At 46.5% G+C, this 18,318-nt stretch overlaps 1 protein-coding gene across 1 annotated transcript in view; it reads left to right on the top strand.

Annotated features, from left to right (window-relative positions):
• Positions 1-18,318, top strand: part of PSD (pleckstrin and Sec7 domain containing) — a 127,090-nt gene that overhangs the window by 6,476 nt on the left and 102,296 nt on the right. Inside the window, exon 4 of the mRNA XM_063133212.1 lies at positions 5,933-6,379. Coding sequence (XP_062989282.1) covers positions 5,933-6,379 — 447 coding nt within the window. The remainder of the gene's footprint in view (positions 1-5,932; positions 6,380-18,318) is intronic.

The raw sequence follows: 18,318 nt of genomic DNA on the forward strand, positions 1-18,318 counted from the left end.
CTGAGGTAAAATAATCAAACATGTGCTTACCTCCATAAAAGTTCCTGTTTCCTGTGTAAAGCGTGGCTGACTTCAATAACAATCCACAGCTAGCTACAGAATCAGACTCAAAGGGGGTAATGAGTGGAGCACCACAGGGCTCAGTACTACTCCTCAACATTTTTATTAATGACTTGGATGAGGAAGTGTAGGGAATGCTTATTAAATTTGCAGATGACACAAAATTGGGTGGGATAGCTAATACCCTGGAAGACAGAAACAAACTTCAAAGTGATCTTGATAGGCTGGAGTGCTGGGTTGAAAACAACAGAATGAAATTTAATAGGGATAAATGCCAAGTTCTACATCTAGGAAAAAGAAACCAAATGCACAGTTACAAGCTGAGGAATCCTTGGCTCAGCAATACTACAAGCGAGAAGGATCTTGGAATTGTTGTAGATAACAAGCTGAAAATGAGCCAACAGCTTGATGTGGCTGCAAAAAAAGCAAATGCTATTTTGGGCTGCATTAATAGAAGTATAGCTTCCAAATCATGTGAGGTACTGGCTCCCATCTATTGAGCACTGGTTAGGCCTTGTGTTGAATATTGCTTCCAGTTCTGGGCACCACACTTTAAGAAGGGTGCAGACAAGCTGGAGGGCTTCAGAAGAGGGCAACCAGGATGATCAGGGGTCTGGAAACAAAGCCCTATGAAGAGAAAAGTATGAAAAGTACTGGGCATGTTTAACCTGGAGAAGAGAAGACTGAGGGGAGACATGATAGCACTCTTCAAATACTTGAAAGGTTGTCACACAGAGGAGGGCCAGGATCTCTTCTCGATCCTCCCAGAGTGCAGGACATGGAATAACAGGCTCAAGTTACAGGAAGCCCGATTCCGGTTGGACTTCAGGAAAAACTTCCTGTTAGAGCAGTACAACAATGGAACCAATGACCTAGGGAGGTCGTGGCCTCTCCCACACTAGAGGCCTTTCAAGAGGCAGCTGGACAGCCATCTCTTAGGTATGCTTTTAGTTGGATTCCTGCATTGAGCAGTGGGTTGGACTTGATGGCCTTATAGGCCACTTCCAACTCTACTATTCTATGATTCTAACCCACCTTCAACAGTGTATTGGCTTTCATTTACCTTATTACTGACTCTAGGTACTTGTTCAGACTATCCATTGCCTTCCCTGGATTCAAAGAAAAGAAGAAACAGAGTTCAGTGCCATCACCATACTGATGGCACTTCAACCCATTTTCATGAACAACCTCCCCTAGCAATTTCATATAGATGTTAAATAGCATAGGATATGGGAGATGGAACCCTATAACATCCCATAGCATAAATGCCATGAAATAGAGCAGCAATCTCCCAGCCCCACCTTCTGGAACCAGCATATCAGTGTTCCCAAGTCTAATCCCAGACAGCCAATCCATAAGGACACCAGAGTCAATGGTATCTAAAGCTTTTGAGATGTCTAAGAGAACCCACAGGGTCATGCTTGCACATCGTTTTATAGAAGGTTGTGCACCAGGATGAACAGGGCCATTTTACTCCCAAAGCCAGGTTGGAAGGCCAATTGAGGTGGGTCTAGCTAATCAGCTTTATCCGGGAATGTCTGTAGTTAAGAGGCCACTACCCCCTTCAATCACCTTTCTCCCCAAACAGAAGAATATCTTCCATCTAATCATTACCAAAATCATCTGGGTCCAAGGAGGACTTCTTCAAGGCAATATTGTGGTTGCCCTCTTTAAGACAGCTGGGTCTACTCCTATCCTGTATGAAAAATTTACCACTTCCTATCTGGACCCGACTAATCATTCCCTTGCAGACAGATGTAAATAGCCAAGATGGGCAAAGTCCAAACACCCTGTCACCTTCTTCAAGCCACAGCAACAGAAATTCATCCAAACAAAAATAATTAGACCAGACCATGTAACCAGCTTATCCATGAGATGCTTTGCAAATGTCATGACTTGCTAAGATATCAAGTGCCCGATCTTCAGGGTTTACGTGTAGAAGACCCTGTATCATTAAGGAGCCAATAGTGGTTGTGAAGTGATTTTTCTTCACTGCTGTGGAGTCAGCTCTGAAGGGTATTCTAACATGTGCTTGAATGTGCTTGCATTCAACTCCTCATCCCAGCTGTTTCATTATTGTTGTTGTTGTTGTTGTTGTTTATATACCGCCCCATAGCCAAAGTTCTCTGGGCAGTTTATAAAAGTTAAAAACAGTGAACATTAAAAAGAAATATACAAAATTTAAAAGCATAAAAAGCATAAAATACAAACAAAAACAGACAATATCCATTTAAAAACAACTATTCTGGGGTCAGTTAAAAAAATTCAGGATATGCTGTTAAATGCTGTTAAATGCCTGGGAAAAGAGAAAAGTCTTGACCTGGCGCCGAAAAGATAACAATGTTGGTGCCAGGTGAGCCTCAAGGAGATCATTCCATAATTGAGGGGCTACCACCGAGAAGGCCCTCTCCTTGTTGCCATTCTCAAGCTTCCCTCAGGGTAGGCACTCGGAGGACGACCTTAGATGTTGAGCGTAGTGTATGGGTAGGTTCATGTGGGGAGAGGTGTTCCATCTGGTATTGTGGTCCCAAGCCGTATAAGGCTTTATAGGTTAAAACCAGCACCTTGAATTGGGCTCAGAAACATACAGGCAGCCAATGCAAGCGGGCCAGAGTCGGTCTTATATGCTCGAACCTTCTGGTTCCAGTTATCAGTCTGGCCGCTGCATTTTGCACAAGCTGCAGGTTCTGAACCATCTTCAAAGGCAGCCCCACGTAGAGCACATTGCAGTAATCTAATTTGGAGGTTACCAGAGCATAGACATCTGAAGTTAGGTTATCCCTGTCCAGATAGGGGCGTAGCTGTCCCCAGGTCCTTAGTAAACCATGGAGTCAATAGCGCTCCATTAAGTGAAAGAGCAGTCATGTCGCCCAGATCATCTCCATATTCCAGAGGCTGCAAAGGACTTCCTCAGTAATCTTCCTGAAGGCCATCCACCTCCATAAGCAAGTTACCCTAATTGTCCCCCACCTTCACAAAGGCTACGTCCTTGTAAGCCTCAGTAGTGAGTGATCTGTCCAGGAGAAGGTCACTTTTGACACATCCCACACTGCTGGACCACTCTCCATCTTTGCAGCAAAAAGCAAAGCAACTATATAACCTACAACATAAATTGAGACTGAAACACTTGGAACATTCCCATTGTTGTCAGGGAAGTTCTGCATCACTTTCCCCCTCCACTTCACCTCTTGATTGATAAAATGAGTCAAAACTAACCACACCTGCTACCATGTAATGGTTCTCACTCAGGCTGATGGGGCAGAGACCAGGGCAGCCAACAGTCAGCACAAGCAGGTCCTGAGGATCCGGTGCAGTCAGGGGTCTCATCTGCACCACACAAAAGAGATTCTGTTGTATTCAGTGGTATATAAATGTTACAAACAAAGAAATAAATAAAACTATTCCAGTTTTCCAAAAAGACTCCCAAAGAAACCCATTTCAGAAGCTAAAAGGCCAAGTGGCTGAGTTCCTAAGGCTGCAATATTCTGCATGCTTGCATGGGATTACATCTGAGTAGATATGTGTAGGATTGCTCCGCATAATATGCCTTTCACACTTCTCTTGCACACGCTTATGTCCTCTCTCTCACACATACACACCAACCTCACTATAGCAGCTGGTTGGGCTGGAAACCTCTGGGGCTGTAGGAAGAAGGAAGGAGAAAAACTAGAAGCAAGACAAGAGGGAAGAGAAATGTGGGGACTACGGGAAGAAAATAAGGGGAGAAAGGCACAGAGAGAAGCTTTCACCCTCCCCCCCCCACCGTTGGAGTCCTGTTCTGGATCAGGCATCCCCAGACCTGCTACTTAGATTGCCCTCCAAAAATGATCCATTAAAACAAATGGCACTGGTCCCCAGCCTGAATTGCGCCCAATGTGCTCACTTTAGAGCAAAAAAGAAAATTTGCACAAGCACACGCCCTCACTCCCAAATCACAGCTGTCTTTCAGGGCCACTGAGGGCTGACTAAGGCTCTTCCCCATGGGCTGGGAGGCTTGCTTCCTTGCTTGCCTGCCTGCTGCTAAGTGCCCTCTCCTGTCTGCTGTGGCTGCTGAAACTGGGGCATCCAAGCTCAGGGCTGAATCCTAGGCCGTAGTTAGACCTAAGGTTAATCCCAGGATTGTCCTGGGTTCAAACCTGTTCATTTAAGTGCCACACAGGGCATCCAGTGCTCAGGCAAGGACGAACCTGGAATGATCCTGGGATAAACCTTAGGTCTAGCTACGGCCCAAAAGTACATCCAATACGGTGGGGTTCAAGGAGGGCTTTTTCAATGTGGGTCTTGCCACTGCCTCCTTCAAGCAGGCTGGGACCCTACCTTGGCGAAGGGAGGCATTGACCACTCCGCTTACCCACTCAGCCAGTCCCCCTCTGGCTGCTTTTATAAGCCAGGAAGGGCAAGGATCTAGCATACATGTGGTGGCTCACCTCTCCAAGAGTTCTGTCCACATCATCGGGCTGTGCACATTGAAAGGTATCCAATAATACTGGACAAGCAGGTGCCAGAGTTACCTCCACTGGGTCTGTATCAACTATAACATCCAAGTCAGAGCGGATCCAAGCGATCTTGCTGCAAAGTGCTGGGCAAATTGGTCACATCAGGCTGTCGAAAAGCCTGAATTCTCCTCTTGGGGGCCAGTGTGTAAAAGGCCCCTGACTCACCCGAAACAGCTCCGCTGGATGGCTCTTTGCAGATGTAATAGTAGCAGAGAGAAAAAGTGTTTTTGCTGCCTGTATTGCCATGGAGTAGGCCTTCAAATAGGCTCTAGCCAGCTCCCTGGAAAACCAGGGGGCTGGTGTGGCTCCACTTCAGGAGAGAGACCATGGGGATCTGTTGTCAGCACTGAGTTAGATGGACAAATAGTCTGACCTGATATAAAGCTGCTTCCAATGTACATATTTTGAAGGAAAACTTGTTTAAGGTGCACATTTTATTCTGCACAATTTTCAAGACTGGAAACTGATTCGTATGGAGCGCTGTGGTGGCAAGAGAGTTGGGCTAGCTATGGAATGGGTGAAGGGGAATGTAATGAGAGGGAAATGCCACTCAGAGAGTGTGACGGGTGGCCATGCAGACCCCAAAAGCTCTGCTCCAGAATACTTAAGCATTAGGCAACTGTTGCGTGCACTTTGCTTGGAGCCAAATAGTGTAGGATGGCAATCTCAAGGCAAATTGAGTGAAGATGCAGGATTCTCTCCCCTCCATCACCATGGCAAGAGGGTATTTCTTGCCTACAAGATTTCCCTTCTGTGGTAGAGAAGGAGAAAAGAGCTAGAAATGTTTCAGTTCTCTTGTTCCTTCTCTTGCTTAGAAAGCTAATATTCCAGGAAGCACCACTGCTATGGTCCAGGAAACACCACTTCCTGAAAGCCCTTGGGGTGGTGTGCATTGGAAACTGAATAAAATAAGTAAACAGGCATTTAGTCAGGCTCAGCAGATCCTGTGAAGGAAGTGCCCTAGGCGTTGGCACAGAAACATCCACATACCAGGACTGGGCCTCTGAGCCTGCCCATCCCAGTGGGGGGAACCACTGACCAAGCTGAAGATCAACAATCCCCTTCACTGGGAAGGGAAGGCTATGAGGAGGGGACCACTGACCAACTTCGGTTAGCTGATGACTAAGGAGGTGAAAGAAAAGAAAACTAATGCATTCTCAGATTTATTATAGGAAAGACTTATCAGTCCCTTGGGGAAGGGTGGCAAGGAATTTCTCCTGACCGATGGGGTAGGAAAGGAGCCGCAAGACCTTTGCCTGAGAGAGGGAGCAAGGAGGAGAAGAGCAGTGTTTGATTCCTGGTAACCACCCTCTCTCTTCTCTTCTCTTCTCTTCTCTTCTCTTCTCTTCTCTTCTCTTCTCTTCACCTGGGTCCAGGATCATCAACAGAGACGCCCAAGGGTTGCTCAAATCCCCAGTACCCTTCCTCCTTGGACACAGTCTATCCAAGGATGGCATGGATTCATTCAGCAAGCATTTTGAAAGCATCATGGAGTCTCACCGAGCCAAAGGGACTTCTTACACCAGCCTAGATTCCATTGATATCCTGTCCTCCCCAGCTCACACACACAGTGGGACTTACTTCACCTTTGATCTCCCTACTCTGACCCCAGAAATACAGGAGCAAATTCGAGACAGTGCCAAGCTCATTGAGCAGAACTTTGCCCCTCTGGCCCTCCTGGAGCCAGACTCTGGAACCAGTTCTGCCACAGATGCTCCCTGGACTGAGAGGGAAGAGGAACCAAGACAAGGAAGGAAAAGTGGCCTGCAGAGTCCTTGCCACTCTGAAGACAGCTTGGGAATTCCCCTGACCTCCATCATAAGGTGAGTGAATAAAGCTAATTCCAGAGAGTGTATTCCTGGGGTATTGTCATCTTTATCTTACCTGTCCCTTTTCATTGGCATTGTGGGACAGAAATCACTGGAGAATGTGGACTCAGCAGCCTCCTTCTGGGGTGTTAGCTGCCTCATAAAGCTAGCAAAAGAGACAGACAGAGAGGGGGAGAAGGAGAGGGAGGGAGAGAGAGAAGTGTGTGTTCACCGCAGACCTTCACGCTCTACTCTTTAGTAATCTGAAGAATCTACTTTTAGAATCAGAATAGTACAGTTGGAAGAGGCCTATAAGGCCATCGAGTCCAACCCCCTGCTCAATGCAGGAATCCACCTTAAAGCGTACCTGACAGATTGCCGTCCAACTGCCTCTTGAAGGCCTCTAGGGTGGGAGAGTCCACAACCTCCCTAGGTAACTGATTCCATTGTCATACTGCTCTAACAGTCAGGAAGTTTTTCCTGATGTCCAGCTGGAATCTGGCTTCCTGTAACTTGAGCCCATTATTCCATGTCCTGCACTCTGGGAAGGTCAAGAAGAGATCCTGGCCCTCCTCTCTGTGGCAACCTTTCATGTATTTGAAGAGTGCTCGCCTGTCTCCCCTCAACTGTCAAGAAATACTTTTGTAAGCCGCCGTGAGAGCCTTTTTTGGCTGAATGGCGGCATAAAAATACTTAAATAAATAAATAAATAAATAAATCTTCTCTTCTCCAGGATAAACATGCCCAGTTCTTTCAGTCTCTCTTCATAGGGCTTTGTTTCTAGACCCAGGAAACAGAATGGAGAGTGTGTGCGCTATGCCAAAATAATGAGCCCCATGCTGAATTTTGTGTGTACAGTTTTCAGTATGAAAACTGTCATTTCAAAGGGTGTGAAAAGGTCTGCAGAAGAAACACCTTACCTTTCCATTGTATTTTTTTTAGGCTCGTTTATAGCTATTGTTCCCCTGATCTGATGTTGTCTTGGTGAAATTTTTAAATTTGAAAAGAAAATGCCCCTGCTCTTTCTTTTAAAAAAATAAAGAAAGAAAGAAGAAGAAAAAGTTGTTTATCTGTACTAATGTGCATGCAAACACTTTTTAGGGACTATAACTGTGTCTGAATTTTAAAAAATAATAATCTAGAAATCTCCTCTTTGCAAATATTTTAAAGCATTTTGAATATTCACAAAAAATATCACCAGAACCAGAGAGCATTTACCAAATGATGCATTTAAAAAAAAAATCCCTGTACCCCATTTCAGCTCAGCATTAAAAACAATCCAGTTTCTATGCAAGGAAACCTCACATTTTAGTTCAGAATCAATTGTGCAGATTATTATTATTATACATCTGTGTGTTTTTCCCAAGATGTTGCTCAAATGAGCAGTAGTTCACCCATCCACCCACCCAACAAACACACTGGGGCCATAGCTAGACCTAAGGTTTATCCCTGGATCATCCAGGAGTCAAACCTGTTAATCTAGGTGACACACAGGGGATCCAGTGCTCAGGCAGGGGTGAACCATGGATGATCCCAGGATAAACCTTAGGTCTAGCTGTGGCCTGGGTGTCTCTACATTAAGCAACACATACACCCTCCACATATTTACCATGGCTTTTCTGCCTTTGAGTTCTTTGCAGTAATAGGGTGGGCTCCTTTAAACAGCAGACACATGGTTTGTGCAACAGCCTCACAATAATAAAACTAAAGAGTGAAATGTAAACGTTCATGAAATAAATTGTCAGGGACATGCTGTTCTTTACCATTTTGTCCTTCATGCTGTTCAACATCTGTATGAAACTGCTAGAACAAATTGACCAGGGATTTTGGGTATGGAATCATCAATATCCTAATGACAACTGTCTTCCCAAGGAGGCTGTGAAGGTGCTTGAGTAAAGTGATGGACTAGATGTGAGATAACAAGCTGAGATTTAATCCTGACCAGACACAGGTGCTGTTAGTAGAAGAGCAAGTCTGGGGTTAGGTATAAAGACTGTTCTTTTCTCCCCTTGAAAGATCAGGTTTGCAACTGGGGCCACAGCTAGACCTAAGGTTTATCATGGGATCATCCAGGGTTCGCCCCTGCCAGAGCACTGAATCCCCTGTGTGTCACCTAGATGAACAGGTTTGACCCCTGGACGATCCAGGGATAAACCTTAGGTCTAGCAATGGCTTTGGAGTGCTTCTGGACCTGGTTTTCCCCCTGGATAGTTAAGTAGCCATGGCTAGGATTGCTTTCATGCAACTTCAGTTTGATGGAAAGGGCAGAGCTGGCCAGTATCACACATGTATTTGTCATGGCCAGATTACATTGTTGCAATGTACAGGGCTGCCTCTAAAGAGCGCTTTTAAGCTTCAGCTGGTGCAAAATACTTCAGCCAGGATTTTGGCCAGTACCTGTTTTTTTTCCGAGGAAGTAGCGCCAATATTATTCAGTTTTCATTGGCTTCTGATTTGTTTCCTGATATTGTTCAGAGTGCTGGTCATCACCATAAAAGCCCTAAGTGGTTTGGGAAACGCTTTTCCCCACATGTTCCTGCCCACCCATTCAGTTCAATGGGAGAGGTCTTGGTTCCTGACCCACCACCATTAAAAAATGCATTTAGTTGGAATAGAGTCTTCTTGATTGCATCACCCAGGATGTAGAACTCCTTACCTCTGGAGCTTTTGCTCTGGTTCTGCTCCACCCCCAAGTTGATCATGTCAACTTGGGGGCATGGCCCCTCTCTGAAGCTATTTTTTTATTTATTGCATTTTTATACCACCCAATAGCTGAAGCTCTCTAGGCAGTTGACAAAAATTAAAACCATTCAAAGTATAAAACAAACTGTATAAAAACATGATATAAAATACAATCTAAAAGCACAACCGGGATAAAATCAGCAGCAGTGCAGAAATACAAATTTAAAACAGCAAAGTTAAAACAGCAACGTGAAAATTAAATTTATAGACTGTTAAAATGCTGAGAGAATAAAAAGGTCTTCAACTGGCGTCTGAAAGAATATAGTGTAGGTGCCAGGCGAACCTCCTTAGGGAGTTTATTCCACAGCTGGGGTGCCACAGCAGAGAAGGCCCTCCTCCTGGTAGCCACCTGCCTCACTTCCTTTGGCAGGGGTTCACGGTGAAGGACCCCTGAGGATGACCTTAGGGTCCTGGCAGGTTTATATGGGAGGAGGCATTCCTTCAGATAGCCTGGCCCCAAGCCGTTTAAGGCTTTGAATGTTAATACCAGCACTTTGAATCAAGCCTGGACCTGGACTGGCAGCCAATGAAGCTGGAAGAGGATTGGCGTGACGTGGTCTCGTTGGCCAGTCCCTGTTAGTAAACCTGCTGCCCTAGTGCAGCGTTTCTTGCCCTAAATCCAGTTTTCCCTCCAAACTCTTTCTGATGGATTTTCCCATAACTGTGGATTCAGTGTCCTTCAGGAGTCCATGGCCGTTTCTACACCTGCCTTTTTTTCCCCAGAATCATCCCGGAATCATCCCTGTATGTCCAAATGCCACACAGGGGGATCCCAGGAGCAAGCAGGGACGATTCCTCCATTTTCCTGGGATAATCCTTAGGTGTAGAAAGAGCCCCTGTGACCTCAGCTGGCTTCAGTGTGGGCTGGTGGAAACGGCACTGATTGGCCAAATGGAAAGTTGCATGGGGTGAGAATGGGGTGAGAGCAGAGGGCTAAACATGGCTACCCGGAAGTAACTCCTTGCCCTTCCATTGCCCTTTGCCAAGCCAGCCCTGCTACTTTGAAACTGTACTGTTGTAAACTTGGGCTCAATCACTGCCTTTCTACTCTTCACTGCTGCACTACTTCACAGTGGTGCAGTTGCACACTTAGGGATGCCCTCTCCCACCACAGGGAGAGGGGGGCATGAGGGTGGATGTTTGCAAGTCAGCTCCAAAGTAACTCCTCCATTTCACTTTATGAGCATGTGAGCGAGGGAGGGGGAAGCCTGTTGATTCAAAGCTTCGCAGTTGCACTGAGAGAGGGTAGGCACCTGTTGATTTGAAGCTATGTAGGTACATGGAGGCATACTTTCACTGCTACGGAGTTGAGCAGAAGTATTTATTTTATTTATTTATTTATTTTATTACATTTATATACCGCTCCCCAGCCGAAGCTCTCTGGGCGGTTTACAACAATTAAAAATAGTAGACATTAAAAGTATACAAAAAATTAAAAAAACATAAAAACAGTATAAAAACAACAACAGTATTCATTTAAAACAACAATTCTGGGGTCCATTAAAACAAACTTAACGTTATTAAATGCTGTTAAAATGCTGTTAAAATGCCTGGGAGAAGAGAAAGGTCTTGACCTGGCGCTGAAAAGATAACAACGTTGGCGCCAGGTGAGCCTCATCGGGGAGATCATTCCACAGTAGGGGGGCAACCACTGAGAAGGCCCTCTCCCTTGTTGCCATCCTCCGAGCTTCCCTCGGAGTAGGCACTTGGAGGAGGACCTTAGATGTTGAGCGCAGTGTACGGGTAGGTTCATGTCGGGAGAGGCGTTCCATCAGGTATTGTGGTCCCAAGCCATGTAGGGCTTTATAGGTTAAAACCAGCACCTTGAATTGGGCTCGGAAACATATAGGCAGCCAATGCAAGCAGGCCAGAATCGGTGTTATATGCTCAAATCTTCCTGTTCCAGCTATCAATCTGGCCGCCGCATTTTGCACAAGCTGCAGTTTCCGGACCGTCTTCAAAGGCTGCCCCATGTAGAGGGCGTTGCAGTAATCTAATTTGGAAGTTACCAAAGTATGGACAACTGAAGCTAGGTTATCCCTGTCCAGATAGAGGCGTAGCTGGGCCACCAACCGAAGTTGGTAGAAGGCACTCCGTGCCACCGAGGCCACCTGTGCCTCAAGTGACAAAGATGGTTCTAGGAGAACCCCCAAGCTACGAACCTTCTCCTTCAGGGGGAGTGCAACCCCATCCAGAACCGGTTGAACACCCCCCATCCGATCAGAGGAACCACCCACCAGCAACATTTCAGTCTTGTCTGGATTGAGTTTCAGTTTATTAGCCCTCATCCAGTCCATTGTCGCAGCCAAGCACCGGTTCAGCACATCCACAGCCACACCTGATGAAGTTGAAAAGGAGCAGTAGAGCTGCGTGTCATCAGCGTACTGATGACAGCGCACTCCAAAACTCCGGATGACCGCACCCAACGGTTTCATGTACATGTTAAACAGCATGGGGGACAAGACCGACCCCTGTGGAACCCGATACCGAAGAGTCCATGGGGCCGAGCAATGTCCCCCAAGCACCACCTTCTGTAGCCGTCCTGCTAAGTAGGAGCGGAACCACTGCAATGCAGTGCCCCCCACTCCCAGCTCAGCCAGACGTTCCAGAAGGATACCATGGTCGATGGTATCGAAAGCCGCTGAGAGATCAAGGAGAATCAACAGAGTTACACTCCCCCTGTCTTTCTCCCGACATAGGTCATCATACAGGGCGACCAAGACTGTTTCCGTGCCAAAACCAGGCCTGAAACCCGACTGAAATGGATCCAGATAATCAGTCTCATCCAAAAGTGTCTGGAGCTGTCCCGCCACCACCCACTCAAGGACCTTGCCCAGGAATGGAACATTTGCTACCGGCCTGTAATTACTAAGACTTTCCGGGTCCAAGGAAGTTTTCTTCAGGAGTGGTCTCACTACCGCCTCTTTCAGACGGTCTGGGACCACTCCCTCTCGTAGAGAGGCATTAATCACCTCCTTGGCCCAGCCGGCTGTTCCATCCCTACTAGCTTTTATTAGCCAAGAGGGGCAAGAATCCAGAGCAGAGGTGGTTGCGCGGACCTGTCCAAGCACCTTGTCCACATCCTCGAGCTGTACCAACTGAAACTCATCCAAGATTACAGGACAAGACTGTACTCTGGACACCTCACTAGATTCACCTGCTATAACACTGGAGTCTAAGTCCTGGCGGATGCAAAAGATTTTATTCTGGAAGTGCCTAGCAAATTCATTACAGCGGGCTTCAGATGATTCTACCATGTCCTTGGGGCCAGCATGTAATAGCCCCCGGACAACTCTAAAAAGCTCTGCTGGGCGGCAAATTGAAGATTTAATAGTGGCAGCAAAGTATTGTTTTTTTGCTGCCCTCAATGCCCCTGAATATGCCTTACTATAGGCACTTACCAATATTTGATTGCATCCACCAGGAGTTCGTCTCCACCTGCCCTCAAGCCTTCTCCTATTTTGTTTCATCGCTCTCAGCTCTGGGGTATACCACGGAGCCATACGAGCTCTACTCAGGAGAGGGAGCTCGGGAGCAATCCTGTCAACTGCCCGGGTCATTTCTGCATTCCACAGATCAACCAGGGTTTCAACAGGAGAGCCAGCCCTATCAGCCGGAAAACTCCCCAGAGCCCTTTGGAAACCATCCGGATCCATTAGTCTCCGGGGGCGGACCATCTTAATAGGTCCCCCACCCTTGCAGAGGGGAAAGGCTGCTGTAAGTCTAAACCTCAGCAAGCAGTGAGCCGACCATGACAAAGGGAGTGATGTAAGGTCCCCCACTTCCAGATCACCATCTCCATGTCCAGTTGTGAAAACCAGGTCAAGAGTGTGCCCCGCTACATGTGTTGGGCCGATGACATGTTGGGACAGTCCCATGGTTGTCATGGAGACCATGAAATCCTGAGCCGCCCCGGATAAGGCACCCTCGGCATGAATGTTGACATCCCCCAGAACCAACAGTCTGGGGGATCTCAGCATTGCAGCCGAGACCACCTCCGTCAGCTCACCTAGGGAGTCTGTTGAGCAGCAGGGTGGGCGGTACACCAACAGAATCCCTAATCTGTCCCGCTGACCCAACACAAGGTGCAAACACTCCAGATCAGTAGTCACATGGACAGGGAGCCTGCAGAGGGAGATAGAATTCCTATAGACCACAGCAACCCCCCCTCCCTGTCCCTCAGGTCTACCCTGATGCTGAACCAGGTACCCCGGTGGGCATAACTGGGAGAGACTGACTCCTCCCTGCTCACCCACCCAGGTCTCGGTTATACATGCCAGATAGGCTGCCTCATCCACAATTAAGTCATGGATGAGGGAGGTCTTATTATGCACCGATCTGGCATTTAAAAGCAGCATCTGGAAGCCCGAGGGCTGGCTGATAGAGCAACCAACAAACTTGCGGGTGCAAGGAGGACCGGAACATGGCACAGCCATTAATTGTCTGGGCCGTGTTCCCCTTACCTGGCATGTCCTCCTCCTACCCGTCACTACACTAATTGGGGCCCCCTCAGATCCCCCCTCCAAGCTCTGTATCCTCCCTCCCAGGCACATATTTTCAGAAACCACAGAAAAGAGCAACAACAACAACAGACAGGCAGGCAGGCAGCTCTCTTCTCCCCAGAAGGTGCAGATGTTCCCTTCTTCACATTGTGCCCAGCTGGGCTGCAGGCTGCCTTGGGTCTTTCAGTGGAGAGGGTGGGCATAACACTCTCCAATTCTTCTCCGAAAGCAAGATGACTAGCTTCCCGCGCGCCGCAGGCTCGCGCCTCCAGAGCTCTCCAGGCTAAAATACCTGCACAGATGGGTGGGGCAAACAAACACAGTCAGCTGAAGCAGCAGGCCACACCTCCCATCACTCTTCCAGCCCTCCACAAAGTAAAAAAAATACTTTCAGAGCCTCTTTGATAGTCACTATTTGCAGCCCTGTAACTGATCCTGGGAGATATTCCATGTTCAATCCTGCCCATGTATCATGGCGGGGGGATCAGCAGTGAAAGCGGTGCTGTGTAGACAACCCCCTAAACGTCACCAAAGTAAGGGTCTCCTACAGGACAGTACCCCAGCCAGGGTTCAAGAATGCACAAGCCATCACCAGTTGATACAGAAGCTGGAGACAACCAGGCAGCCCTTCATCTCTCTTGTTTTCTGACCCTGGCAACTCAAGGAAGATCTCCTGCAGCCAACGCCAGGCTAGCTCTGACACTGCTCCCAGACCCAGAAAAAAAAGGGGGTACGTTCCCACAGGAACCCAGCTGAAACTGTTCAGCCCATTTAATGAGGCCTGTGTATGACCCTCAGTGCTGAGCTGCCTCAAGAGAACACTTTCACAAGTGGTTACATCACCACATGCCAGCAGGACTCAGCCCGATGGACGGGGCAAAAAGAGGGAACTTTGGGACATGATCCCTCAGTGAAAGTACCTGGCATAGACTGCCATTCTTGACACACACCCATATCATTTTCCCATTGAAAATTATCTGCTGGTACAAAGCAGAAAAGTATTGTTTATAATATTATTGAAAAACATCGACCCATGTTTAAAACCATGGATGCACAATGAATCAGAACCCAGAGAAGTCAGCTCACACCAGTCCAATATCTGCATTATTGGCATAAAGATGGGATGCAGCATTCAGTTCATCATACAGCATTGCTCACCCATAGTGCTCAAACCTACTTCCTAGTTAATAGCTCAGGTAGGAGTTTGTAGAAGGCGCCCGGAGGAGGAGGCGAACGAAGAGACTTTATTTATCTATTTGGAGTACTTTTATCCTGCTCCTCAGCCAAAAAGGTATAGAAATGATCAGTAAAAGAAGACCCACAGGCTTGCAATCTAAAAAGGCAAGGGAAAGGGAAAGGAAACAGGTGGAAGTCTTTCAGCAGGGCTGGTGGAATGGCCCAGCTGCCCCCTCTCACGTCCCTCGGCTCAGCCCACGGCTGCTGGTGGGGATAGATAAGGGAGAAGCGGCTTTTATGGCGGAGGGGGCCGTTCCACTAGATGTGTTAGTGCTTAACAGTTTGCACCATTTAGATTTTTGGCTTGCCACCATCCCAAACACCCACAGTGCATAACAAAAACAACTCCCTCAACAGAACATCATAAAACTTTCTCAAATTCCTTCCCAACCTTTCCTGACTTAACCCTGAGTTCCCAAAGGCTGTTTTGTACCAATAAGTCTTACAGTGCTTGTAAATGATGCCCAGGCTTGGACTTTGGCTAGTCAATAATGGGAGTTCCAAAATTAAGGGTGTCAGCCACCAAGAACTCACTTTGCACCTTGTTGTCTGGATGAATCAGTGCTGTATTCTTCCTACTGCTCTGTAGGAGATGTGGGCTGGGAATGTGAAAAGAAGTTGTCTTGCGTCAACCTCCATCTGCTTTCCCGATGTGCCATGCAATCACGTCTTTTACCCAGTAGGTGGCATCTGTCATTTATTGAATTTCCTTTCTGGGGAACAGACAGGATTTGTGGTGGATTCCTTCCTCTCTAATGCAGATCACAAAATCTTGTTTGAGGAAGATTTGAGCAGTTTGGAAAAAGGAATTGAACTGTATAAGTTTAATGCAGCAAATGGAAGGCAAGATGGGAGGAAGGATTTGTATTCAGAGAATCAGGGAATCATAGAATAGTAGAGTTGGAAGGGGCCTATAAGGCCATCGAGTCCAACCCCCTGCTCAATGCAGGAATCCACCCTAAAGCATCCCTGACAGATGGTTGTCCAGCTGCCTCTTGAAGGCCTCTAGTGTGGGAGAGCCCACAACCTCCTTAGGTAACTGGTTCCATTGTCGTACTGCTCTAACAGTCAGGAAGTTTTTCCTGATGTCCAGCTGGAATCTGGCTTCCTTTAACTTGAGCCCGTTATTCCGTGTCCTGCACTCTGGGAGGATCGAGAAGAGATCCTGGCTCTCCTCTGTGTGACCACCTTTTAAGTATTTGAAGAGTGCTAACATGTCTCCCCTCAATCGTCTCTTCTCCAGGCTAAACATGCCCAGTTGTTTCAATCTCTCTTCATAGGGCTTTGTTTCCAGACCCCTGATCATCCTGGTTGCCCTCCTCTGAACATGCTCCAGCTTGTCTTCATCCTTCTTGAATTGTGGAGCCCAGAACTGGACACAGTACTCTAGATGAGGCCTAACCAGGGCCAAATATAGAGGAACCAGTACCTCATGCAATTTGGAAGCTATACTTCTATTAATGCAGCCCAAAATAGCATTTGCTTTTTTTGCAGCCATATCAAGCTGTTGGCTCATGTTCTGCTTGTGATCTACAACAATTCCAAGATCCTTCTCGTTTGTAGTATTGCTGAGCCAAGTATCCCCCATCTTGTAATTGTGCGTTTGGCTTCTATTTCCTAGATGTAGAACTTGGCATTTATGCCTATTAAATATCATGCTTTTGTTTTCAGCCCAGCACTCCAGCCTATCAAGATCACTTTGAAGTTTGTTTGTTTATCCCACCCAATTTTGTGTCATCTGCAAATTTGATAAGCATTCCCTGCACCTCTTCGTCCAAATCATTAATACAAATGTTGAAGAGCACTGGGCCCAGGACTGAGCCCTGTGGTACCCCACTCGTTACCTCCCCCCAGTTTGAGAAGGTACCGTTGATAAGCACTCATTGAGTCCGATTCTGTAGCCAACTGTGAATCCACCTAATAGTTGTTCCATCTAGCCCATTTTAGCTAGTTTGTTAATCAGAATATCATGGGGAACTTTGTCCAAAGGTTTGCTGAAGTCAAGATATATTACGTCCACAGTATTCCAACAGTCCTCAAGGAAGATTACCTGATCAAAAAATGAGATCAGATAGTCTGGCAGGATTTTTTCTTGAAAAATCCATGCTGGCTTCTAGTAATCTCTGCATTGTTTTCAAGGTATTTACAGATTGACTTCTTTATAATCTGCTCCAAAAATTCCCCAGGGATGGATGTCAGACTAATTGCTCTGTAGTTCCCAGGTTCCTCCTTTTTGCCATTTTTGAAGATAGGGACAACATTAGCCTTCCTCCAGTCATCCAGCACTTCACCCGTCTTCCATTATTTCTTCTGCAAGCTTCTTTGTTACTCTAGGATGCAGTTCATTCGGCCCTGGAGATTTGAACTCATTCAGAGAAAATAGGTGTTCCTTGACCATTTGTTTATCAATCTCAAGCTGCAATCCTTCCCCTTCAGCTTGTACTTCACTTTTTCCAGGAGGGTCATAGACCCGCTTTTGGGAGAAGACTGAGCCAAAGTAGGAATTGAGCACTTCGGCCTTTTCTTTGTCATCTGTTATCATTTTGCCATCCTCATTGAATAGTTGAACCACCGTTTCTTTCCTGTATCTTTTGCTATGTACATTCCTGAAGAAAGCCTTTTGTTACTTTTAGCATCCCTCACTATCCTCAGCTCATTCTCAGCTTTAGCCTTCCTGATGCCATTCCTGCAACTGTTTGTACTTTTTGTAGCCTGGCCTTCCTTCCTATATGTATCCTTTTTTGTTTTCAGGTCATCTCTAAGCTTTTTGTGGAGCCACATTGGTTTCCTCTGTTGTCTTCTACCTTTTTTTCTTGTTGGAATTGTTTGTAATTGCTTTTAAAATTTCCTTTTTTAAAATCTTCCACCCATCTTGGAATCCTTTTCTCATTAAGTTCACTTGCCATGAGACCTTACTTGTCATAGTTCTATTAAAATCAGCATTCATAAAATTCAGAGTACGCGTATAGCCCCTCTTTGCTTCCTTTAAAATCAAGTATGGCATTTTCACTTTTCCCCAGAGTTCCCGTAACTGCCACTTTATCCACTAAATCCTCCCTATTGGTCAATAGCAAGTCAAGGATAGCCGATCCTCTAGTTCCTTCCTCCATTTTCTGTAGGAGAAAGTTATCAGCCACACATGTCAGGAATTCCTTGGAAGGGACACTTTTGGCAGAATTTGTCTCCCAACAGATATCGGGGTAATTGAAGTCCCCCATCATTACTACATTGCACTTCTTTAAAACACTGTCAATTTGCTTTTCAAAAGTTTCATCCTCGTCTACTCCTTGATTTGGTGGTCAGTAGTAGACACCAACTATCATGCTCCTTTTATTCCTTGCTCCGTTTATTTTAATCCAGATGTTCTTGATGGGGCTTCCAGGCTCATCCTCCTGTATTTCTGTGCAGGGATAAGTATTTTTAACATATAGTGCAACTCCGCCTCCCTTTCTGTTTCTTCTGTTCTTTTTGAAC

Source organism: Elgaria multicarinata, chromosome 8 (genome assembly GCF_023053635.1).
Source record: "Elgaria multicarinata webbii isolate HBS135686 ecotype San Diego chromosome 8, rElgMul1.1.pri, whole genome shotgun sequence".
Classification (NCBI taxonomy): Eukaryota; Metazoa; Chordata; class Lepidosauria; order Squamata; family Anguidae; genus Elgaria; species Elgaria multicarinata.